Here is a 27,242-nt window from a genome sequence, read left to right as displayed (position 1 = left end):
AAAAAGGTATAGTTTACCCAAATATGAAAAAGAAAATTCCTCAATCTCAGGTCATTCTGCACCTGCATTACATTTATTCTCAGATCAAGCACAAAAAAAAAAAAAAAGATATTTTGGAGAATGTTTGAGCTGCTCATTTATGTCTCAAATCTGAGCAGACTCGACTTTATCTTTCTCCCACTATTAATACTGTCTGTTTTGTCCTACACCATTTCCTTCTTTGACTGTAAGTGGTTGTGCTAAACCATCTTCTAACTTGTTTATAGTGTCCTTTGTTAAATTGCGACCGAGGTTTGATCAGTAATTCATGCCTTGATTCAAGTTCTCTCGTTGTCCCTGCTGGGCAGTTTGTCGGCCTCGTACAGCCATGAGGGAAAACAGTTATCTTTGGCCTTCAAAACACTTCACAGATCAATTTTTGTTCTTTTGTGATACATTTTTTAATGCTGTGTGATCAATAACTATTACAGTTCAACCAAATACTCATCAGTCCTTTACATTCTCCAAGTGTTTGCTTCTGCTGTGTAGAGTTTAAAGTTTTCTTGCAGTTTAACACACTAAGAGAAAACTTCTGAATCCTCCTGAGAGGTTTTCCCCATTGGGTATATTTACCACATCCGTGTCTTCATAACATGGTTAATTCCTGTTCATAGGTGCCAGATGTTGATACAAAACACATTTTGAACACTGCACCCATTCATAAGTCCTGCAGGAAAGACACAAACTGTAATATCGGATGTCATGGGCTTGGGGTTTATCTCTGAAAGCAATTACTCAATATCACGGCTGAGACTGGATACAGACCTGGAAAAGGTGAAAACAAATCCAGATGATTTTTCAAGCATGAGAGGGGAAAAAAAGTAAATACTGTCCTGGGGTCCAAACGTGTAAGATCACATTGAAAATCTTGGATTTATATTTTACAGTTTTGTATTTTAGGGTTCTACTCTATGATATAAGTAATACTGTATTATACTGTGGGTGTGTGCGCATATATATATATATATATATATATATATATATATATATATATATATATATATAAACACACTAACATTTTATTAGTGCTCTGAGATTTGAATTATTTTTTAAAATAACAGTTTAATGTTATCATTATTAAAAATCATGTGATTTAAATCATGTGATCATAATCATCGTTTTTGTCTTTGTTTAGACTTTTAAACCATGCTTTTATTAAAAAAATATAATAGATAAAAAATAAGAATTATTATAATTTAATTATATTAAAATTTCACAATGTTATAAAATAATGATCAAAATAATTATTTCATCTTAAAAAAAAAAAAAAAAAACTATGTTAAAAGGAATTGTTCAAGGCTGTAAACAATCTTTTTTAGCACTCTGATGACCTTATATGGGTTTTATACAAGATGCAGGAGTGAGATTGAACACATCCATTCAGGTATGATTTAATATCCGTTGTTTTTTGCTTCCCACAGCCCAAACCTGCCAGCCGGGCCAGTTTCCATGTGCGAATGGCCGCTGCATCCCGGAGAACTGGCGCTGTGACCGTGATGATGACTGCGGGGATCAGTCAGATGAGTCTTCGTCATGTGGTGAGTCTTCCTCACATGGAGGCTTTGAAGTTCCTCCCTCTGTATTTCCATATTTTATCTTTGCTATCACAATTTTTCTGGTCTCTTTCACCATCAAGCCTCCATATACTTCAATTAGAGGCTTTTTATCAATCCATAGTACAGTATTTTATCTTATTATATACTTTGAGCATGTCATTATTGGCTAATTGCATTGAAACATGATCCAAAACCACCCTTTATTTCTTCATTGCTTGTGTTTGTTTTCTTAAGGGTTTTGACAAAACAAGATCCTGCCTTTTATTTAAAAATCGTTGAATTGAATGCATCATTCGTTTTCCAAATGATTTACGGAGAAATACGTCTTGTGTTCGTGAATGACTGTGCATTGTAGTTTCTCAAAAGGGAAGAACAAGGTCAGATGTGCTGTTTTGAGTTCAGTTTAATCTGATGGCCTGAGGCTTTTAACAAGAATAGACAAGCTATTGAGAGCCCAGACAAAACGATGGCATAGCTCTGAAGTGTTTTCTGTAGCATGCACGCAAACAAAGAAAAAGATCTGTTCTGTTTTCATATTTCCTCTGTTGTTGGCTCTTTGATATCTTTTGATGTTTTTGTGCATGTGGAGGTCACACACACCGTTCCCACCAAACTGCTTTGATTTGAGGTGTGAAGGTCACCTGCTGCTGTCATGATCACATCTGAACTGTAACCCTATTGGATGGTTTTCTGCATTCTGAAGTGAAAATGATCCAATAGGTGAGCAGAGTTCTAGACTTTCTTTGTTGTGTGGCAGCCAATCAGTTGAGTACATGCAACATAGTATCTCAAAGAAAAGTAATGGTATTCTATTCTTAATAATGAATGTAGAGATTCAATGAAAGAACCATTTCGGTTCCCCCAAAAAAAACTTTCGGTGAACAGCTCCTAAAAGAACCATTTTCTTGGTGTGAAGAACAGTTTCATTTTCTAAAGCAGAGGTCCCCACAGGCTGTGGAAGAGTTGCTACTGGGTTGCAAGAACATTCTGGGAAAAATTGCTTATTGATATGATATTTATCGTGCATTAATATTTATTCTATTTATTCTGCATTTTTGTTTGTTGTATGTGATTGCTATGCAGTAGCAATTTGACGATTTCACGTCAAGTAAATGAATGATTGTTTTGATCTTTGTGGAATGGAAAGATTCCATGGATGTTCTTCAAGGTTCTTCATGGAATCATCAATGCCAATAAAGAACCTTTATTTTTAAAAGTGCAGTTTTTAAAAGAAACACTTTTCTTAGTGTGAAGAACATTTTAATAATGTGAAGAACCTTTTATGAAAATACAGATATTAAACGTTCTTCAAGGAACCATTATTGTGAATAAGAAACCTTTATTTTTTTAAGAATGTAATGATTCAGTAGAAAGAACCTTTCAGTTAACATTTCTTGAACTTTTTGTTGTGGTTGGTGTTTTTCTGTGGATACTGAAGATTATTCATGGACCCATCAATGCCGATAAAAAGCATTTATAGCATAAATTTGCATGTATTCATTACCAATAGTTAACAAAAAAGCCTGGAACTTTGTATATTTGCCGTGCTCAATGCCAAAAAGTGAAGAATATGAGTGGCTTTCTTGGATCTCCTCATCATAAACACAAAGATAAGTCAATAAAATTAGCATTACATATTGAAAAAAAACAAAACAAACAATGAATACTTTTGCATGATATGCTGCTTATTACCGTGCTTTGAATATCTCAGCGCTCCACAGCCCACTGTAAACCCGTTGTGACGTCTGCGACAGCGCCGTTCAGCTCGTGTAAATGAGAGATGAGAAATACCAGCAGATCTCCACCTCTCTTCCTCTGAGGGATGAAGTGTGCGTTTGAAGCTTTCTCCTCTGTTAGTCGTCGCATCTTATTACCGTTTAAATTTCCTCTGGTAACGTTCCTGGGTCGCTTCGGTTCTCACACACACACGGGCCATGTATAGAGTAATTAAAGTTTATGCTTGGCTTCCTTAAATCAAAATCAAGCTGGCACAGGAAAGCCGAGCGTGCGCCGTCTGAGAAATGTCGAGCGTCGCCCCGTTCGCCATGAAGTCGCAGCACGTGGCGCCGCACGGCTGCTCGCTCGCTCCATATCGCGACTCAGTGTCAGTTTGCCGCATACATCCTGTCAGTAACCAGGGAGTGTCTTTTCTTATGCAAGTTTAATTTTGAAAGGTGGTGCAACGCCATAAAGATGCACTGTCGGTTTATTTGGAAAGGCGCGTGAGGCAGGTTAGGGCTTTTGTCTCGTGAGAGATAACACAGACGGTGCAAATTTCAGCAGAAACAAACTCCTCGTTTGTTGTTCTTGGCGGTGAAAAGTTGTTAGTCAAAGGGGTAATCTAAGCTTTTATTATTCTGTTCACATTTTCTTTTGGCATGGGCCCAACGTTGACTTGTGAAGTTGGAAGAGGGTGTCCTTTGCCCTTCACTTCCTTGAGATTGTTGTTGTTTTTTTTGTGTCCTCCTTAGATTTCCCAACCTGTGAACCGCTGACCCAGTTTGGCTGTACTAATGGGAAATGCATCAGTGTGAAATGGCACTGTGATTCCGGTGAGCTAAAGTGAATGAAGGTCTGAATGGATTTTATTTATTTTTATCAAAATAATAATAATTAGGTGATAGTAATTGGAAGAAAGAATTTTTTTTTTTTTTTTTTTATATAAATACATTTTATGTTACCCTTCTTCTGGAAAAAAAAAAATCTTGAACTTTATTTCATGGTAAAAGAAAAGAAAACAAAAGTGTAATGTGCTTGATCCCACATTGTGTTTGTCCTGCTTCTTTTTCCCCTCCCTTTCTTCATCAATATATACTTCTTTATTTCCTTCCTTCCTTGCTTCCTTCCCTTCCCTTCTTCTTTTAATTTCATCTTCCTACTCATCCATCCATCCTTCCTTCCTTTCCATCTGTCATTTTTTTTCTTCTTCCTTCCATCCTTCATTCCTTTCAATCTTCCATCCTTCATCCGTTTCATTCTTACTTTAATTTTTATCTTCCTACTCTTCTTCCTTCATTGATTTAACTCCTTTCACCTATCCTTCTTACATTTTTCCTTCTCTTGTTCCTTCCGTCCTTCATTTCTTCTATGTAAACTTGCTTCTTTCCTTCCTTTATTGATTCTTTTTGTCCATTCGTCCTTCCTTTCTTCTTTTCTTAATTCCTTTCTCCTTTTAAATCTATTCTTTCTTTCTTTATTTCCTTCCTTCATTTATGCACCCATCCTCTCTCTCTCTCTCCCTCTCCCTCTCTCTCTCTCTCTCTCTCTCTCTCTCTCTCTCTCTCTAGAGGATGACTGTGGGGATGGCAGTGATGAGGTGGGCTGCGTTCACGCCTGTTCGGTGGCTCAGTTTCAGTGCTCCAGTGGGAAGTGCATCCCTGAGCACTGGATGTGTGACGGGGACAATGACTGTGGTGACCTCAGCGACGAGAACACCACCTGCTCTAGGACAGGTGCTCATGATCACACAAAACACAAGCACACAGAAGCATTGACCTAAAACTGACGTCTGCCACCTTCAAAATGTCAACATTTGTAACCACAAAACTTTAACCTCCGAGACTCTTTCCCTCCATCAGCGCTCTCCGCCATCAACGACTGCAGCGAGAAAGAGTTCCACTGCCGTGGCGACGGAACCTGCGTTCCTGAAATATGGCGCTGTGATGGAGACAAAGACTGCGAGGACGGTAGCGATGAATTCGCCTGTGAGGGAGCCAAGAGAATGTGCGACCCCAAGGCAAAGTTCACCTGCAAGGTCTCAGGTAGAAAGCAACTATTTCATAATCGCATTATCACATTACATAATCAAGTTTCACACTTTGGAAAATTCTCTATAATGTCATCTCTGGGTGAAGAGGGTCATAAATATGATCATTAATCGATTGATTGTGGCCTGGGGTGGCGTGATGAATCAGCACTCATTCAAATTATATTGCATTACCGTTATTCCGCTGAAAATGGGACTGTGATGTGAAAAGATGCTTCCAGATGGCCATTGATTATTGCTTTGCTTCCCTCTAGACTGAATTAATCATGTTTAAGATGCATCGTTTTGTTCTGATTGAGGCAGACCAGGAATATTTTATTACCCTTGTGAGTTGGGCTCAGGTAGAATCGTATTTGTGGGTAAGTGTGTGTGTGTGTGTGTGTGTGTGTGTGTGTGTGTGTGTGTGTGTGTGTGAATTGATCTGAGATGCTTAACTTCAAAAGTTAGAGGTTGGAAAGTGGAGCATTTGTCACTTTAAAAGACTGGAGGCTGTTTTGTGAGAGGAACTTTTGAGAAAAAAAAGACCTATTTCAATTTGTGACATAATATAAATACATAATATGAAGTTTAATTAACCAAATTAATGGCAGGTAAACTGGATATTTCCCCCAAATTAAGCTAATTCAAAGACATTGCATTATTGTGCTCGAAAAACCTGCTGAAAACTCCTAAACCAGCCTAAACTGGTTTCCTGGTCTTAGATGGTCTCTCGGGCTTGTATAATTAATTTAAAAAAATGGAAATTATTCAAGTGTTTATGGATATTTTCTTAAAAAAAAAAAAAAATGGTCCAAATGACACAAAAAACAACAACAACAAAAATCTCTTTTTTTTTTGTACCCAAGAAACCAACTGAAAACATCTTAAACCAGCCTAAACTGGTTTCTTGGTATTAGCTGGTCTCTCAGGCTTAAATAATGAACCAAAATTATGGAAATTAATCTAATGTATGTGGATATTTGCTTAAATTTTTTTTCCAAATAAAGCTACATAAAAGACATTGCATTATTTTACCCAAGAAACCTGCTGAAAACATCTTAATCCAGCCTAAACTGGTTTCCTGGTCTTAGATGGTCTGTCTGTTAGCTGGTTTTAGAGAAGTTTTGGTCACTTATTTTCCTGGATGACCAGCTAGCTGTCTAGCTAAACACCAACTTGACTTAGCTAGAAGATTAGCTAGAAAAGATAAAGACTGACATAGGCTAAGTTTAAGCTTTTTACCTCAGAAAGAAGTAAATATATTGTTTATTTCCATATCATTAATCGATAGCCTATCACTAACCTACAGGAAACGTCCTGTGAACACCTCCTTCATTTTGTGTTGCCTGCTCTCGCTAAGTACACAGTAGCAACTTGTTAGCATGTTTACATTAGCAATTTAAAGCACGTACAGGTTTCACATTTGAGGTGTCACTGTGTGTAATTTATGCTGTGGAACAAAACATTGAAGTCACAAACCTCATTTTATTCTTAAATCTAAAACGGCTTTTACAAAGCCATTACAAATCCCTGAGGGGAGCTGTTAGCGAAAATGCTAATTCACTTTCAGGTTGTAGAGCTACAAACCGAACAGCTATAGAAACTATAGAATGACTGTCAAAATGTTTTAGTGCCTCGGACCTTTCATAAACATAGAAGAGATTTTGATTTGAGTCTTTTTAATCACATCTAGCCTGAATTCAGGTAGACCTATCTTAACAAAGTTTCTGGAAAACCCAAAGTAAAGTGAATTAAAATCTGATTAAGTGAAGTCTCGGTGAAGGTCTAATGAACGTGAAGACACTATTTGGTCTTGGGAGATACAGAAAAGTAATTTATGTGCTCAACGCCCTGTTTCACCTTCTTAAAGGACTTGTCTGGAGAGATAATGAGGGAACCGCTAATGACTTGTCTCACATGCTCAAAAAAATAAATCGAAACACCTTAGGTTACTCAGTACACCTTTAAGAACAACTGATAAGGATTCTGTATGAAAATGTACAGAGAAAGTCATGTCTTGCATTAAATTGGAGAAAAGGGTATTTAAATAAATAATTAAATCATAAAAAAGTGGCTACGAAACTGTCAGTCTAGTGCAAACAATGACTGGATACCATTCAATTTCATACCATAAACTTTATAACTGTTAGTTTCCCAAATACTTTCGCTAACAGTAGCTTTTTAACGTTGCTTTTCCCCCTTATACTCTTTAGAAAGCTCTCTTTTTTTTTTCAACGTAAGAACATAAATAAAAACAATGATTATGTACCTCATTATTGCTAATAATACGGCAAACACCAAACGCTCTGAAACCGTATGTAGCCGTATGGGAAATTATATGCCGCATCTCAAATGTGGTTAAAGAAAAAGTGTGCAGAAAGCAGATAGCTTTGTGGAGAAACGACACAGAGAGTTAATGATGTTAAAAAAAAAAAGTCATTCGAAACACGTTTGTTTTTTCTGCACTGTAGGGAAATGCATTAGTAAGGACTGGGTGTGCGACGGAGACATCGACTGCGAAGACCTATCGGATGAGGAGGGGTGTCAAGTGTCCGTTTGTAAGCCTCCGAAGTTCCCCTGCGCAATGACACGTCTGTGTGCCTCCCGCCAGAACGAATCTGTAATGGCTGGAGGGACTGTGCCGACCATTCTGACGAGGGACCCTACTGTGGTGAGTCATGGGATGTGGGTTGTTAGTTAACGCTGACCGGCCCCTGACACGGATGGTGATATAAAGATTAATGTGATGTACACGCGTTCATGAATCAACATGCTCATTGGAACAACATTGCTGAGTATTTTCAGGTTAGGTTTAGGGGTAGACATGAGTATGTATCTATCTATCTATCTATCTATCTATCTATCTATCTATCTATCTATCTATCTATCTATCTATCTATCTATCTATCTATCTATCTGTCTGTCTGTCTGTCTGTCTGTCTAACTGTCTGTCTGTCTGTCTGTCTGTCTGTCTGTCTGTCTGTCTGTCTAACTGTCTGTCTGTCTGTCTGTCTGTCTGTCTGTCTGTCTGTCTATCTATCTAGATTTTTTACCTTTTTATAAATGCTTGTTTCTTCCTCATAGTAAATACGTAAACACTTACACTTTGTAAGAAAAAAAATTTATTTTTTTAATCTGTTTTGTTTAAATTAATATGATTTAAAATTATTTTCCATGAGAAATGGTTACAGTTCAAAAACAAAATCGCAATATGTGATGTAAATGTAGCTTTTCATAAAAATCCAAATTATGATATTTAAAGTTGCAGTTAGGCTTCCGTAAATATCTAAATATACTTTAAAAATACAAAAATAAATAAATAAATGTTACTCAAAAAGAACAAAAATAGTACTAATAAAAAAAGTGTAAGATATCAAAATCAATTTTTTTTATTTTGTATGAACAAAAAAATCTCAATAAACCATATTTTTGGCTTAAATCATTGAAATAAAAATTACACAAGCATTATAATCCATGCATTCTATTATTATGCAAGATAATAATAATAATAATAACTATTACTACAACTACTACTACTACTACTATTAATTATTATTATTTTTTTGCTTCTCAACTTAATTTATCCCATTTATCTCAATGCTTAGATAATTTTATGGGACAAAAATATTTTTTTTGTTTTATTTATTTATTTAAATATATACTATAATGCATTGCAATATTATATCAATATTTTTATTATATTGTAGTATTTTGCCTCTAAAGTACGTTTGTCTCGTTTATCTCAACTTTATCTCAAAGATATTTTGATTGGAAAACAGGACAAAAATACCCAAACTTTCAGTGTTTTTCTCTTTTCCCAGTTTTGGTTTTATTTTAGTTTGGTTTGGTTTTTTTTTCTTTAAAAAATTTATTTAAGATTTTTTTTTTTATTTAAAAACTTGAATAAATGTCTGTCTTATATCAGAAGATATGTAATTGAGTGTGATATAATTATACAGACTCCCAAATAATGTCTTTATATACTGCTTCATTCATTATTTTTATGTGAAATAAATGAATTTGTTCCTTTTTTGTGACGTGTAGTGTGTGTGTGTGTGTGTGTGTGTGTGTGTTCACACAGTGATTCTTATGCTGTGTGTGGCTCTTGAGGGATTGGAGGATTTTAGTGAGTGTGTATTAAGGTTCATTTAGGAAAGCTTCAGAGAGAGATCTCTTCCCTCAGGTGAGATGAGGTAGTACTGGAATATCATCTTAGAGCCAATTACATCTATCGGCTCCTCCACACACACACACACACACACACACACACACACACACACACACACACACACACACACACACACACACACACACACACACACACACACACACTTTCCCCTCCAGACTGATTAATGCTGGAGAGCACACTGAAAACTGGCCTCTGAGGATATGTGAGAGAAGAGAAACCGACTCTGGATGGTCTTTTTTGCTGTTAGTAATGACTGAAGAGACTAAAATATATATATTATCCACTGTCTACTTGTGAATCGCCTTATTTTTGGTACAAAATATGAATCAAATATGAGGAATGACGCAACAAATTCAATATCTCTCATACTCCCCAGTCATATGACATTTAGCTGAAATATCATCAGATATCGGTTCCGTCTGTCAGAGAGGAGATTTGACTGTGAATTTATTTCCTCCTTTCGACATAAATAATTAGGTTTCGTTCAGACATGCAGCAAAAATCCAGCTCAAATCTGTTTAATTGTTTGTAGCAAAAACCACATGGAATCTGATTTTAACAAACCTCATCCAAACCAAATCAATATGTGGTTTGAAATCAGATTACAATCCGATGTGTTTCAGATAAGATCAGGTTTTGTTTTTCAGTGTTTCGAGACGTGACTGCAGTGACGTGCGGCTAAAGATAGAATGTTATACAGTCACACAAAGCATCTTCAGCTGAATTCCCTCTTTTATTCACACGTGTGCCGTTCTCTTTATAATGAATAGCGAATGAGCAAAGGAGCAAGCCGTTTTGAACACAGCATGTGCCAAATTTTCTCTTTTTACAATGACAGCTTCTTTTGTATGTCTCTTAGCGTAAGTCATCACTATGGCAACCATGCCGGATGCTGGATTTTGAGTACACTATCTACAAAAATGGAGCAGATTTGAATATTTTTTCTTAAATTAATTTCTTAACCCATTTGTAAATTCTATTAAGTATATTATTTAAATGAGTGGATAGGAACACATAGAAACTTCATTCAAAACGTCATTTTAAAGAGCATTTAAAGAGCATTTAACCTCACATTTTAGTCTAATGCCTCTCTATTAATTTTAAAAGGGCCAATCAAACCCCCATTAACTTTAAGCACTCTCTCAATGTCCTGCTAAAATATCTTGAACATGGCAATGAAAGTTGGGCTGAACCCAAATCCTGCTAGCCGCTGGCAGAGATGAATGCGCTCGCCCTGGTCAAGATAAACACAAAACCCAATGGTCTAGAAACATTCCAAACAATTTCTGAGTTAGATAAATATTGTTTAAAACAGACCTGGCCTGCACATAATAGGACTAATCATGATGAATGTGCCTCCAGATCACGTTCCCAGCTTTGTAGAGTGAATCTAGGAGAGAAATGGGTCACCATTTTTTGTTAATTGTTAGTATGCAACTCAAACAATCCAACCAGATTGTCAATGCTTAGCTGGTCCTTTACTTTGTATATCTACATAACTATCAACAGCTCTTTCCTGATCTCACTGGGCTTTGCAAGGTTTTGCCCTGCGGCTGCTTTTCTCAGTGCTACAGAAGGCGTGTGAATGGACCTGCTGGCCTTTGGTCTGAAGCGCTCTTGGCTTTGGGGACAAAAACATCTTCTATCTTTTCAGTGCTATGAATTGTGGATTACAGTTTGTTTTTAATGCAACCCGATGAGATCTGATATACAGCTGGACGCTCACTGAGTCTGTCCAGTGTTGGGGAAAGTTACTTTTAAAAGTAATGCATTACAATACTTTAATTCTGATTTCTCTCAAAATGAGGACAGAAGAGCTGCCAGTAAATAAATGGGGAAAGAAATTAACTGGTGTTACTCATTTGAAAAAGTAACTAAAAAGTAATCTATCTGTCTATCATTAAATGATTTTGACTTTAGATTGTGTTTTGGAGTAATTATGCTATTTAGGATTTTGTTTAGGAATTCTGAATTTGAAAGAAAGTCTTCAAGGTCTTTAGTCAAATGACAACATGACAAAACCAAGATGATAAAATCAGACCTTTTCACAATCAAGGAGTTTTTGGCTTTTTGTTCCGTTTTGTTTTTAATATCAGCCTTTAAACTGCATTTTTAAGTGCCTCTCAGTCCAAAAAAAGAAAAAAAGAGCCATTATTCCCCTGCTGGAACTTTTTTAATTTTCTCTACTGTATTAGTGGCTTCGCTCAGACCTCACGACTTCTTGGTATCACTAGTGCCAGATTGCACCCTAGCTTGATTGAATGTACTTTCACTTGCCATTTTATACCTTTTCGTGCTCCTTTCCCTCATCAATGATCCATTTCTGTTCCCCACATCTCTTCTGCCTGTGCTTTGTTGTTCTCCATTTGAGTGTCTAGCACGTTTTTATTCACTCCGCAACTCCACCAACATGACTGCCTTGAGGTTTATGGATACATTATCTTCTGTCAGTGCTAGACACTTCATTTAAACCTAGAAACCACTTGCTGTTTAAGGTCGGTGTTACCATGAATCCCTCTGTGGCCTTTTAAGTTTTTGGGGGAAATCAAATTTTAACATAAAATTATTTAATAGGCACCTTTCTATGTCTCAGTAGTTATTCAGTGAACTTGATTTTTAATGTTCATTTGAGCTTGTTTTCCCTTCAAGTGCATTAATATTGTACACAGAGGATTAACAAAGCCATTTGCAGCAAATGCATGCTTTATCATCACTGTTAGAAATAGCATTATTGTGCTTATTACCCAAGTGGCTAGCTGCTATATTCTGCTAGTTGACAACTTTAGCTAATACTTAACCACATTAATCCATTTAGCATCTCACCACGGGACCACTTCAATGGAATACCGTCACATTACATCGTCCAAAACAGTCTTCAGCCATAAATCACGCTAAAGTGATGATAAGAGTGCAAGAGGCTTTAGTGCCTCTGAGCATTCACCAGAAGAAAAACTAAGAAGAACCAATATAGTGGAAGAACATACCTATAGTACACTGGGAAGAAAAAGAAAAAAAGATTTTTATACCTTATAGTAATATGTACCCTAAGGTAAATAAGGTACATAGATGTCTTTTTAACAGTATTTCCCCAGTGACAAACTGTTGTACCCCCTGTTATTAATACCTTAGAGTAAAAGTATGAACCCTTAAAGTAAAAATATGCACCGTTTAAGGAAAAATAAGGTAAAATTTTTTCCCTATAAGGATACTGCCATAGTGACAAGCTGTTGTACCCCTATAGAGTGTATACTAGTAAGACCTTCATTCTTCTTCAGAACGCAAATTAAGATATTTTTGATGAAATCCAAAAGCTTTCTGACCCTCAATAGACTGCAACTCACCTACCACGTTCAAAGCCCAAAGGTAGTAGTAAGAACATTTTTTAAATCATCCATGTGACATCAGTGGTTCAACCTTAATTCTATGAATCCTGGCTCCTGTGTCAGCAGCACCATACGCATGCACCTCTCATTAAGAGAAAGGATAGAACATGACATTTGGCCAATTATGGTGTACCATACTTGAAATTTGTGCTCTGCATTTTACCCATCCAAGTGCACAGCTCAAGTCAAGTCACCTTTATTTATATAACGCTTTTAACAATACAGATTGTGACAAAGCAGCTTTACTGTATCAAATAAGAAAATAGTGTGTAAATATGTAATAGTGTAAACACTCAATTTCCCAACCTGATCTCATGGCATAAACGTACCTGGGTGCACTTTTTAGCGAGAGGCAAAATACGTACCAATAAGTATATATCGCTGCAGTTTCCAAAATAAATGAACACTAGAGGCAATAAAACTCAGACACCTTTTATTCCTTTTAACACAAATTTACAGAGTTTTGATTAATAAAGCATAATTTTCCCACAGTTACTTATAGAGAGTGACTTTAAAACAATATTAATATCCTGGGAGATTTGAAAACTGATGCTTTTGAATGTTAGCATTGCACATATCCAGCTTCATATTTACGGTAGGTTTGTTCGGTAGCTCACGAAGTAAAGAGACGGACTTAAGAGGTAAGGTGCTCTAGTTTGAATCCTTTGTAACCACGGAAGCAGTTAAAATCTGCATATAAGGAAGTTCAAGTGGCACGGCTGCATCAACAAATGCATTTTTATATCAGTGTTGCATTTGTTAACACTATCTGGAAGGTTTAGGGTTGGGTTTGGTGTTGGGCATATTTCCAACATGATAGACCATTAACTTTTAGCGACAGTCCCCGGATATTTGAATTCTGAACCGCTGCAATAAGTACCAGGATCAACATAATAAAAACACAGCAATATGTACTTATATCAAAAACGTGCCAGGGTTCACGAATTGAACCAGTGTTTTAGCACCACTCTGTGGACATTTCTCTTTGAAACTGTGGCAGTAAAGTATGTAAAAACAGTGTTGCACAAAAAGTCCACACATGTACATATTTTTATGAGACCAGGTTGCAACTTCCAGTTAAAGGCAGTTCATCACTGAATTCAGATATGTCATTGTCCAGCTGAGTTCAGTTTAAATAGTATCTGTGAAATCAAGTCGAAGATATTGCTGGAAATTGTTCGGAAATTATATTGAATGTCATCGGTGACAGAATAGAGAAAAAAACCTTGGCAGAAACCAGGCTCAGTCGGGGGGCCAGTTCTCCTCCGGCCAGACGAACCAGCAGTTTGTTCCATGCTGCAGCAAAATCACATTGTGCAGAGGACTCATCTGGTTCCCATGGTCTTGTCCCGATGACCGTCTAGGCGACAAGGTCTTCACTGGGGATCTGTCTTTTGGAGCTCATCTAGTTGTCCTGTTCTCTGCTGACATTCAGGGCTGTCGAGGGCATCTCTAAGTGCTGATCAACCATCTGCTCTGGATAATGGCACAGCAGTGAATAGTGAACACACACAGTGGGCAGCCATTTTTGCTGTGTTGCCTGAGGAACAGTCGGCGGTTTAGTGCCTTGCTCAGGGTCTCACCTCAGTTGTGGTATTGAGGGTGGAAGAGAGCACTGTTCATTCACTCCCCAACCTACAATCCCAATCCGTGACCTTGGACCTTGGGCTACAAGTCAGACTGTCTTTTTGTCTAAGGTCCTCATTCAAACAACACAACAAAACCAAGACGATAAAATCAGACCTTTTCAAACAGTCAAAGAGTTTTTGAATATCAGCCATCATATTCCAATTTTGTGCATAATTTAAGTAGCTGGATGGAAACCCAGCTAATGAATCTTTTAGGGTTAAAATATGGTACAAATAAGTTCTTGCTGCCCAGATGGCAAGCTGTTGATCACCAAAAGATGCATATTAATACCTTGGAATATTAATACATATTACTATTAATACTACTACTACTATGAATTGTTTAGAGGTAAATAAGATACAAAGATGTCTCTTTAAAGGTACTTTCACAATGATAAGCTGTTATACCCCTAAAGTTACAACTTTTGCACTATTGTCTGATAGTGCAAACAGGCCTGCATTCTCTAAGACCTGCATTTGTGAGAAACTATAGAGCGAAATAAAATCTCATTGAGTCAGTCCACTTGCTTCAAATTGCTCTAGCTGACCAAGAAGTGTACAGCCTAGAGGACCAAATGGGAAGCACCAAACTCTTTCTTGTTTATTCTCTCTCGTCGATTTCCTTCACTCCTTCAAGCATCTATGGCTCCCTGCTGTTCTGCCGTATGTCTTTTAAAGGAATTCCTTCAGTGCTTGCCACCTCAGTGTTCGGACCTTGCTATTTTCTTCTGAAGTGACAGTTTCTTCCGTTCTTGCTGACAATAACCCACTTCACCTGCTTATTGTCTCCATCTCAGATGAGTGTTCGGTGAGGAAGGGAGGCTGCAGTCATGAGTGCTCGGTGGCACCGGGTAAAGGGGTCGTGTGTTCCTGTCCGGCGGGCTTCCAGCTGGGATCGGACAGCCGGACATGCGAGGTCCTGGATTACTGTACCAAGCACCTACGCTGCAGCCAAGTGTGCGAACAGCACAAGAATACTGTGAAATGCTCCTGCTATCCAGGCTGGAGTCTTGGATCTGATGGAGACATCTGTTACAGTACAGGTAAACAGCGGCCTGTTGATTCTTGGTTGGCCTTTGGTTAATGATCTGAATTTTTCACACGGAAATTGGAGGTTCAATCCCAAATAATGTTAAAACCAGATTACAGGCAGTTAACCTGAAGGGAACCAAATGAGCCTGAATTTCTATGCTGTAAATAACACTGAAAAATGTGTGCAAGATGCAAGTTAATTTAGTGCACATTTATTCATATTTACTTTCAGAGAGAGGATTGTGCAGTCAGTTTTAAGGTGTTAAATGCATGTGTAATATGTTAATTCATTTTAGCGGCTCGGCTTTACAGAGAGCAAAAGTGAGCTGGGAAATATCAGAGAGTTCAGACTCCAGCGCACTTGATGGGAGTGCAGAGGAAGATGTGCAAAGAGCACTAAGTAACATGTTTTAATAAAAAGAAAAACAAGCTTTTACAGAAATACACGGCTCAGTTTTCAGAGCTGTCAAAATGCTTTTAGTTTTTGTCCGAACTGAAACAGCCTGCTATAATTCATATTGCAATCCACATACGGTTTTCTCTCTAGTCTCAAGCTTGTAGAGATGCCAGCCACATAGTATAACATTTTTGGTTTATTCATAGCTTGGAATGTGCTAACAATTATTATTATTATTATTAAGTAATATTTTAATGTTTTTTTCATGATAATTTTCAGATTTCTTGCCTTTTTTAAATTTTACTTTTTTTCAGTACAATATGTAATCTATTTAATTTGCTTAATTTTAATCAATGCAATGTAATTTAATTTGTAATGTACTAAATATGTTTATTTTATTCAATAAGTACATATGTGTTTGTGTGTGTTTTTTAATTTTTTTTGTTTTAAATATGTTTATTTTATTCAACTTTTTATATATATATATATATATATATATATATATATAAAAATGTTAAGTTAATGCTGTGTAACTCTGTGTAACTCTTTTTTCACTTTACAGATTATTGTTTACAGATTATTATTTTTCTTTTTCTTTTTCATCTTTATTTAAGCAATATTTCAAGTACAATGTAAAAATTATATATTTTATTAACATCTTAGTATTTCGAAATTTTTCGGTAATGTTTATTAATTTGACTTTTTGACTTTTTTACGTTTAGTGATTTAGCCTACAAATGAGAGAAATTTTTTTATTTAATTTCTTTCATAACATAATAATTTAATTTAATTTAATTTAATTTAATTTAATTTAATTTAATTTAATTTAATTTAATTTAGCAGTTTATTGTAAAACCAAGAATACACACACAAATCCTTTTTATTGTGATTTGATTGAACCAACTTGTCAACATTAAACTTGCTTTTGCATTCGCAGTCCTGCTGCATGCATTCTTGTTCTCTTCATCGATTGTTTTCTGTCTTTTTGTAGATCCTTTTGAGGCATTCATCATTTTTTCCATCAGACACGAAATTCGCCGAATCAACCTGCAAAGGGGCGATTACAGCCTGTTAGTCCCCGGGCTCAGGAACACCATTGCTTTGGATTTCCATTTTAGCCAGAGCCTGCTGTATTGGACCGATGTTGTAGAGGACAAAATTTACCGTGGGAAGCTGTCAGAGGGTGGCGGTATGATTTCACAATTTTTTACATAGTTCATGATGATATTAATATTTATGACTTTATTATATCATACAGGCTATAATATGATTCAATGGAATTTACAGTGCATCATGCATTGATTCTTGAGTACTGGGACTGAAAACTGCAGAACTACAGAAAAAAAATAAGTTTTAGGTGTAACCTCCTGCTTCTCCCAATTTCTCACAAAATGTGTTTTCCTTGCTTGTCACTCCAGTACTGATATCCATCCATTCATTCATCCATCCATCTATTGATATATAGATGATAGATAAATATAGACATAAATAGATAAAGACAGATGCAGATATAACTTAAAATTACTTTTTACAGTTATAATTAATTAAAAAAATATTTATTTTAAATATTATTAACTTATTTATTTTTATTACATTATTTATTGCTTTATTTTATTTTTAATTCAATTTAATTTTATTTATATTAAAGGAGTGACTAATACATCCTTTATTTTAATAAAATAATAATAATTGTCACACATATGTTATGTATATGTTGTATTACATTCAGATCAACGATCAAAGTGCAAATATTGCTATTTTCAAAATTATTAGCAGGTAAACTTTTTGTCATGATTCTTATTGTTCAGCATATTGTGAAGGTTTTTTTTAGCTCTGTTTTACACTTAAAAAGCAAAGTCAGTCTACCAACTGTGTTAATAATTCAGCTTCGAAACGTGTGAGAAGTAATTTGCACTCAGATCAAAAGGAACTGACGAGTAGATATTGAGAAAGAGAGAGAGAGAAAAAAATAGTAGGAACCACTTTGTCTTGAGGGCTACGCTAACGTTTCTTTTCACACACTTCATAGGGTACCAAATTACACTCGCCAAATGCCAAATTCAAGTAATCTTGAGCTTGACTGACCAGCTAACAACCTAACAACCATTTATTTCCATTAAAATAACCCAGTTTGTTGACCCGGCAGGTGTTTCATCAATCGAGGTTGTGGTCCAGCATGGTCTAGCCACTCCAGAAGGCCTGGCCGTTGATTGGATAGCGGGAAATCTCTACTGGATCGACAGCAACCTGGACCAGATTGAGGTGTCCAAGCTGAATGGCGAATTACGAACCACCCTCATCGCCGGGGGTATGGAACACCCTCGGGCCATCGCCGTGGACCCTGGCCAGGGGTGCGTTCTTCACTCCAGTTAAAGAAAATAACAGCAAAGCCCCAGTTTTCCAATTGCTTCATAGCTTTAATGAACAACTAAAGTGATTGATAGCTCCATTCGGTGGTTTGCAAATCGTAATGAACCCGTCTAATCACCCATAAAGGAGTTTTTAAATGATTTCCAGAAGGGATATTACCATGAAATTGGGCCATTACACATTCTTACCTGTTTTGTAATTGCGCTAATGCTAATGCTTTTAATGAGGATGTGGTTTGCAAGTAACCCTCGTTTGAAAGTCGTTTAAGGTAGATTTTTACATTGAGTTTTGTCGTTTACAGTGCCTTGTTCTGGACCGACTGGGACGCCACGTTTCCTCGCATCGAAGGTGCTTCCATGAGTGGAAAACGGCGACATGTGGTATTCAAGGACATGGACTCCGGTGCTTGGCCCAATGGATTGACCTTGGACCACATGGAGAGCAGGATAGTATGGACTGACGCCCGGTAAGAAGCACACAAGTACTCTTCTGTTGGGTTTTTTACGTTTTTCGCAAGACAAGACTGTTAGGGAATGTTCTGAAACGAAACTAGTAGGTGGAATTGGGAATAAGCTCAGTCATTGGTAACAAATTCAAACGTTCATTTTGTTGAATGATTGATTTGTTTTTTTGTACCGGTTGAAATTCAAGATCCACCTCCGCTGGCAATGAAATGACAGGCCGACAGGGATATGCTATTACTATTGATTATAATTTTGCCCATCAAGTATTTTTTTGTATTTTACAAAGCAGCAGCGTAGCAATTTTGTGTCTTGACACATTCATAAACTCTCATCTTGCATTTCTAACAGTGCCAGTTCAATTCCTCTTGTGCCCAGTGGTTCCAAATGTGCCCAAATTAATATTCAGATAATGAGATTCTTGGACTTAATGAAGAATCTGATCAATTCTTGGCTTTCGATTGCCTAATTTTTGTCTCTGCTATATTCAGATCACACATCTCTCTTTCTCTCTTGGTCTGTCAACAGCATTTCTTTCTTCTGTCTTTTTCTCTGAACAGTATCTTGGCATTAAAGCATCAGTGAACACTAAACTCCTTCTTACAGACTGTTTTGACTCTTTTAGACTGAATACTCCCATTTATTTAGAGTACACTCTCTTTGTAAAAAGAAAAAGCTGAATATGTTCAATTTGTTGTATTGTTATTTTACTTTAAGCAAACTTTCTTTTGGGACAGATTTGAGGTCAACAACTCAGCCGTTTTATTTTTGCAACTTAAATAGAATTTCAATTGAAATTTGTATTCACTTTGTTTCAGTTCAGTTGATGTTAATCAGTTTGATTTGTTTTGAAACTTAATTTCAGTTCATTTTACTGTAAACAAGATTTATTAAGTTTGATTTGATTGTTCAATTCAAGTTGATGTGACTCTACTCAGCTCAGTTAAATGAATTGTTATAATTTAAAATTAAGCTTGATTTAGTAAGTTTGATTTAATATAGGCCTAGCTCAGGTTGTTTTGATTTGATTTGATATGATTTGAAACTATTTGGTTGAGGTTAAGCCCCATTCAGACTGCACTTTTTTCTTGGTTATGACAGTTACTGTGCCAGGTTACACAAATTTTACACAATTCTTTGCTTGCTGAAGAATCCCCATGTCACCCTATGTCAAGCGAATTGTGCCAAAATCGGTGCCAAAATCGTTGACCCTTAACTTTTATAAAGAATATCTCTTTGGATTTGAGACTTTAGTCTTTGCAACTTTACAGATCTTCTTTATTCACCAAGAGCTTGTAACACTCCAAAGTAGGGCTGCACGATATTGGGAAAAAATTACAAATTACTTACATTCTCATTTTAAATGATTTAAACATCAGAGTATTATTTAAATTAGAGTAAATTATTTGTTTGTAACTTTAGGATATGGTTTGAATTGTTAACATATTAACTAACATGAACTTACCACGTGCAATACTTTTGTTACTATTTTTATTAATCTTTGTTTATCCTAGTTTATAAAAACACAGCTGTTCATTGTTTGGTAATGTTACTTCACAGTGCATTAACTATGTAAACAAATACTGTACAACTTTTGATTTCAACAATGAAGGCTATAGCCTAAATGTTGAAATTAACAATGTTGTAGAAGTCCAGTTTAGTAATAGTAAATGTTAAATAATGTAGTTAAATAGTTTAATAAATAGAGAACATTATTGTAAAGTGTTACAGATTTTTTTTATACACCAATTTCAGATATCTCGTGAGTTCAGTGTTGGACAGGTCAGTTGTTTAAACCATTCATTAAAATTGAATCGGTTCAAAGGAATCATTAGTTCGCGAATCAGACGTGTACGGCACGCGTTGTGTAATTATCTCGGCACTTTAGGATATCGCACAAGATTTGACAACACAGAAAACATTTCATCACTGGATAGTTTTTTTTTTTTTTTTTCGACACCATCGTGTCAATTGATTTTGATTAATATGAGCGAGGGAAAGAGAGCAAGACAGCGCTCGTGTCGTTTGAAGACGGTGAAGGTGAGCGCGCGCGGCCGGGGCTCTCTCGCTCTCTCTCTCTCTCTCTCTCTCTCTCTCTCTCTCTCTCTTATATGCACCCTGTTAAACCGACAGGACTTAAAAACACATGCAAATGATAAACTTTCACTCTATGATGGTTAAGCTGTGCAATTAATCCACGAATCACATTCGTCAAGGGCCGGGGAGCAGCAGGCCCGTACGGTTAATGAATAATGGATCAACTATGACAGCCTACATCGCACATACTGCGATGTGACTATCGTGGACTGGATTCGTACATCGCGATATCGATGCTTAAACGACACATCATGCAGCCCTACTCCAAAGAGAAAGGAAAAATTTAAATCGCATCATATGACCCCTTTAATCACTTACCCCCATGTCGTTCCAAACCCGTAAAAGCTTCATTAGTCTTCGGAGCACAATTTAAGATGTTTTGGATGAAAACCGGGAGACTTGTGACTGTCCCATAGTCCCATATTCTATATCACCGCATGCTGCGTATGCTCTTCTGTATCAGCCGCGCCACAAGGATGCGCTGTTTTCTATAAAATCAAAGCTAAATACACGTAGAAACAGCGCATCCTTGTGGCGCGGCTGATACAGAAGAGCATATGGTGATATGGAGAGACACAGAGGAGAATGTTGACAAAGGAATCGTTGAATAAAGTCGTTACTTTTGTTTTCTTCGCTTACAAAAAGTATTCTCGTCGCTTCATACCATTACGGTTGAACCACTGATGGCAGATGGAGTATTCTGACGATCTCTTTCATACTTTTATGGACCTTGACACTGTTATTTACTTGGCAGTCTATGGGACAGTCACAGGCCCCCCAGTTTTCATCCAAAATATCTTAAATTGTGTTCCGAATACGAACAGAGCTTTTAAGGGTTTGGAACGACATGGGGGTAAGTGATTAATAACAAAATTTTCATTTTAGGGTGGAGTATCCCTTTAAGAATTAAACAAGATCAAGTCTATCTTGAGTTTCGGTTCAGGTTTTTTTTTTTTTTTTTTTTTTACTTGAATTTACTAAACTGTACAGTTTATTAAATTGAACTGAGGTAATTTAGATTTAAATAATATTTATTAAGTTTGATATGATTCTAGTTTAGTCGAATCAAATCAACCTGAACAGAATTGAATCACACTAAATTAATCTTGTTTAATTCATTCAGTTAATTAAATATTATGTAATTCAAAATAAAACAAGATTGGATATCCTTGAATTTGATTCGATTCAGTTTGTTGAAAGTGCATGACAGTGAATGGGGTCAGTTTTGATTTCATGTGACTTTAAAATACTCTGATAATGATTAAGAAAATGATTTATCCCTCCTCAGATCTGACGCTATATACTCTGCTTTATATGATGGAACGGGGATGATTGAAATTCTCAGAGGCCACGAGTTCCTCTCTCACCCCTTCGCAGTCTCTCTCTTTGGTGGGAGTGTTTATTGGACTGACTGGAGGACCAACACTTTGACAAAAGCCAACAAATGGACAGGGGCCAATGTAACTGTGATCCAAAAAACCAGCGCCCAACCCTTCGATTTGGAGATATACCATCCTAGCAGGCAGCCACAAAGTAAGTAACCATCTCGCTGTCTTTCAAAACTGTCTAGAGAGACTTTGAAAGAGATTATGATTTGAAGGATCCAACAGAACATAATGAGAAAAATCTCTAGATTGAGCGAAGTTGTCATGTTGGATTAACAGTGTACAATGACCCAGTTTTGGCACATTCCCATTTCTCAATTGAAGATTTAAGGGACTAATTGGCTGCAAAGCTGTCTCGTCAAGAACTCCCTTGATTCCCATCAAGAATTCCCATCATTTCTGAAACATGAAACAGACAGTCACTACAAGGTCACATTTATTTTCTGAATTTCCTACTGGAAACTAAATACACCAAAATACTTACCAAAACAGATACAAAAGAATGTTTTATTTTTAGAAATTAGTTATTTTGATAAATGTAATTAAATTAAATATTTTTATTTTATTTAATTGCATTTTTTTGTCCTTCTAAAAACTAATTGCACTTTCAAAGATTCCAATTAGAACCAAAATATGTACCAAAACAAAAGAACGTTTTATTTTTGAGTTCTTTTGAGAATTTTGTTTTGTTTTGTTTTGTTTTATTTTCCTTCTACAAAACAAACTGCACTTTCAAAGATTCCAATTAGAACCAAAAGACATACCAAAACAGAAACAAAATAATGTTTTAATTTTAAGCTCTTTTAAGCCAATGTTATTTTCTAAAAACAACAATAACTATATATATATATATATATATAGTATTGTTTTTTTTTTGTTTCGTTTCTCCAAAGAATTGCAGAAGATGCTAAAAGGTTATTAAATTATAATAAATTAGTATTCATTATTCAGCAGTAAAATTCAATAATTTTGTAACAATTTGTTTTTTGTTTACCATTTTCTGAAAAGCTGTGTCTTGCTAATGTGTTCTGAGTGTTTTTTTAATGGGCTGTTATAAGGTTGCTTGGGTGTATTGGGTGGCTGCTTACTGGCCGCAGTCAAAAGAGCCACCCCTAATGTCCTCTGGGTAATTTCTTGCGGCGTGTTTCAGTTCAGTGTATGCTGAACATGCGCTTCAAATCTGTCCCTCCTTCTGTAACCCTCTTTTAATTGGCCTAATATAATTTATTCACCGTTTGGGCAATAAAGTACAAAGGAAGAGCCAAAAAACATCCCATAAATAAAGCACAATTGAATCAGCCCGTGATGGCTGTCCAGCATGTTTTCCCTTGGGTGTACGTCTGCCAGATGCAGAAGAATCAGCCTTCTGTCAACACAGTGAGCTTGGCATCATCCACCAAAGCTAAATTACACCCTTAATGGCGCTAAGAGGCTCTTTGTTAACTCATGACTCCAGATAAACACTTATAATGGGCTGGCGGAAACGTTCAGGGAGCGTTCCAGATAGTGATTGGCAGCTATAAACCTACGGTTTGGATGCAGTGATATGCCGCACAGATGTGTGAAAGCTTTTTTCGAGATTGTGGGTCTGTTTTTTATGTTCTAATCAAATTCGATTTGATGTACAATCTTCAACTATATACAGTCCTTGAAAATGATGATGAAAGTTGATGAAAGTGAATCTGGAGTGAATCATTTTTAGAATTATATATTTAGACTTGCAGTCTCTCGCTTTGAACCAGGTTGTTTTGAAATTTACCTCACAGGCTACTTTAGAAATGGGTGTTCGTAAGCCAAAAGTGTGCTTCTGAGCTTTTAGATTGAAACATTGTTTTTCTAACTTTCTTTTGTTTCTGCTTTTTGCTGTGCTTATCCTGTGGCTTGACTTTACGTTTTGTAATATTGTTTATAGCGCTTATATTTTGCTTTTATCTTTTGCTCATTTCTTTTGTTTGGTTAACCCCCTAGGCTTTTATCTTTATTTGTTGTGACATTTGAAGCACTTTGAGCTGCCTTTTATGTCTGATAGTTGTTAAATGTACTTATTAAATGTATTATTGTTTTTGTTCTTTTCAAACATTTTGATCTGGAACCCATTTTATTTTATTTTATTTTATTTTATTTTATTTTATTTTATTTTATTTTATTTTATTTTATTTTATTTTATTTAAATGCCTTGGTGCCTTAATTTTTATGAATCAAGTAAACATTCCAAGTAATTATTTAAAATTTTTATTTTTTATTATTATTGTTTCTGTTCTTGTGTCTGTCCTTTAGGTTAACACTCGATTTACTCTGTATTGACATATTGTTCATAGCACTGGTCAATTGCACTTTATTTATTCATTAAGCTGTTGTTTTGTTTCTGCTGTTGTTATACTTACCTTATACTATATATATATATATATATATATATATATATATATATATATATATATATATATATATATATATGTATATATATATATATGTGTGTGTGTATATGTATGAAGAGTTTGGTTCCAAACCGTGATAAATGCCTTTTTTTTTTTTTTTTTTTTTTTGAGTTTCCGGCAAAATCAGTATTTTATCTGGTCGATATTGAAAAGTAAATTTTTATTTACCCAAAATGCGATATCAGCTGAGTAATTCTGTCCTGTTTTCTCCCTTTCTTTCCAAACCGCGACAAACGCCTGTCTCTTTTCTCTGCAGAATGTGATATATCTGCTCAACCAATCACAGCGCACTATTCCACGCACTCTAGACAGTAATGGCGGAGTTTTGAATACACCCAGCATCCTAGTTTTCCTCATCCTCTTTGTACTTTGTGATCAACAAACAAGGGCTGCATTATCGCAATGTGATTGTCATGCACATCTTGTCAGTAAATCTGATTCTGTGATTAATAGTTAATCTCTATCACATGCTTTCAGATGGATACACAACACTGTACATCACTGACAAGGTAATATCACTTTCATAATCGCAGATTAGTCGCATTAGATTATGAACGCGATATTGCGTAACTTGTCAGTGTTAGTGTTTTTATTAATGCCATTTATGGTTTTGTTAATCCAGCACATAGCACTAGTCAACTAAATGAATGTAACATGGCAAAGATGAATGCGCTTTTGGAAGTTGAATGTAAGGGAAATATCATTTTGGAATTTCTGTGGTCTAATGTGATGTTGTTCCTGTTCTTGTTCATGATGAAATGTTCTTTTATTGTTGTAATTAATTTATAACATTAACAATTTGTAGCATTTTATAGTCCAGTGCCTGTATATAAGATTAGTATTGACGGAGTTTGGAGGCTGTCATATGTGGATTAACCATGTTCTGTATTTTCAACAGTTTCAATATGAAAAATAACTTTTATATTGAATCAATGGATTTATTGCATTTTGGAGAAAAAAATAAAAATAAAATAAAATTTTATAAGAAATCTTTGAAAATCTAAATCTGGATTTGAATTTTTAATGTTATTATAACCTAAATATGCTATGTGAAAGATTGAAACAGAAAATAGTGGTTTTCATCTGGCTAATTTTTTGCTCAAATTAATCAAAATGAATTTATAGCGTTTTGGAACCAAACTCTTCATATATATATATATATATATATATATATATTTATATATTTATATTTATGAAGAGTTATATATATATAATCTTTCATTTGTAATTTTCCATATCACAATGTTTTAAAACCTTTCAAAAAAAATTTTTTTTCTTTTTTTTTAAAGGTTTTAAATCATTGTGATATGGAAAATTAAAAATAAAAGATTATTATTATTATTTTACAAATTACATAAAAAATGTCACTGTACATTCAGGTATTTCTCAATTAAGTAAACATTTTTTTTTTTAATTAAAATTTTTCCAAGCAATAATTAATAGGCAATACTCTGAAATGAAATAACTTTTGTAAAATGAATGGGCTTTAGCCTGAACCATTACTAGTAATTTGTCTGACCTTTTTCTGTGTCTGTTCTCAGCTGTTTTTGTCCTGTGGCTTAGCACCTGCTTTCCTCTGTTTTGGGATTTTGTTTATAGCTCTGGATGTCTGCTCCGTGTCTGTTTTCATTACCCGTCTGCATCTGAAGCGTCCGGCCTGCTTCGCTATCGGTTTTCACGTGTCAGAATAGCTTAGCGAGAGTGACATAGAGATAACAGTATTCATTAGGCCCGAAACAACTGTTTTTTATGGACTTGTTATGCATTTTTTAGTTACGTGTGTGTTTTACGGTCCCATTTAGAGTTGTGGAGTAACAACCTTGCTCTGAGCAAGAACAAACCCAGGGAATGTTGGGTAGGGAATAAGGGGCCTAATTACTCAGCACGCCGTCCACATTTTCCACTTGTTAGGCTACACTTTTGGTTTTCAGGAGACTACGTGCATAGATCCAAGCCGCATCACATAATATAACTAGCAGAAGAAATGATAAAAGACTTGAAAATATTAAGAAATTAAATGTAAAAATTTTAACGTTGACCTGTGGCTTTGACCTGTGGAAATAATAATCAAACACATCGCTGTCTAATAAGTCGCTGTGGTGATAAATCCGGAGAATGAAATATTGTGATGTATGGAGAATGTATGCTCAGATGTTCTTTTATTAATGTTTTCTCTTCTCTTCTCCTGTCTTCTTCAGCTCCTAACCCGTGTGCTGGTAACAAAGGAAGAGGCCCGTGTTCTCACCTCTGCCTTATAAATTATAATGGTTCTGCATCTTGCTCCTGTCCACATCTCATGAAAATGTCGGCCAACAACCGAAGCTGCCAAGGTGAGCTCAGCCTGTCTGCTGAACTGTAGCTCTCGCTTTTTACGGAACTGTGTGAAACCTATACACTGTATGTGTGTGTGTGTATATGTGTGTATATATATATATATATAGATATATATAATATATATATATATATATATATATATATATATATATACATATATACATATATACATATATACACAGAACATGCGT

The 27,242-nt window shown here is 35.7% G+C and overlaps 1 protein-coding gene across 1 annotated transcript in view; it reads left to right on the top strand.

Annotated features, from left to right (window-relative positions):
• LOC109064589 (low-density lipoprotein receptor-related protein 1B-like) overlaps positions 1–27,242 on the top strand; it is a 252,014-nt gene that overhangs the window by 93,321 nt on the left and 131,451 nt on the right. The window contains 12 exon segments of the mRNA XM_042749544.1: positions 1,461–1,577; positions 4,067–4,147; positions 4,883–5,047; positions 5,174–5,356; positions 7,812–7,919; positions 7,922–8,011; positions 15,338–15,583; positions 16,961–17,158; positions 18,116–18,320; positions 18,641–18,805; positions 22,186–22,430; positions 26,916–27,047. Coding sequence (XP_042605478.1) covers positions 1,461–1,577; positions 4,067–4,147; positions 4,883–5,047; positions 5,174–5,356; positions 7,812–7,919; positions 7,922–8,011; positions 15,338–15,583; positions 16,961–17,158; positions 18,116–18,320; positions 18,641–18,805; positions 22,186–22,430; positions 26,916–27,047 — 1,935 coding nt within the window.

The sequence above is a fragment of the Cyprinus carpio genome, chromosome B22 (genome assembly GCF_018340385.1).
Source record: "Cyprinus carpio isolate SPL01 chromosome B22, ASM1834038v1, whole genome shotgun sequence".
Taxonomy (NCBI): domain Eukaryota; kingdom Metazoa; phylum Chordata; class Actinopteri; order Cypriniformes; family Cyprinidae; genus Cyprinus; species Cyprinus carpio.
Note: the sequence above shows the minus strand (reverse complement) of the source record. Positions and strands in the feature narration are given on the sequence as shown.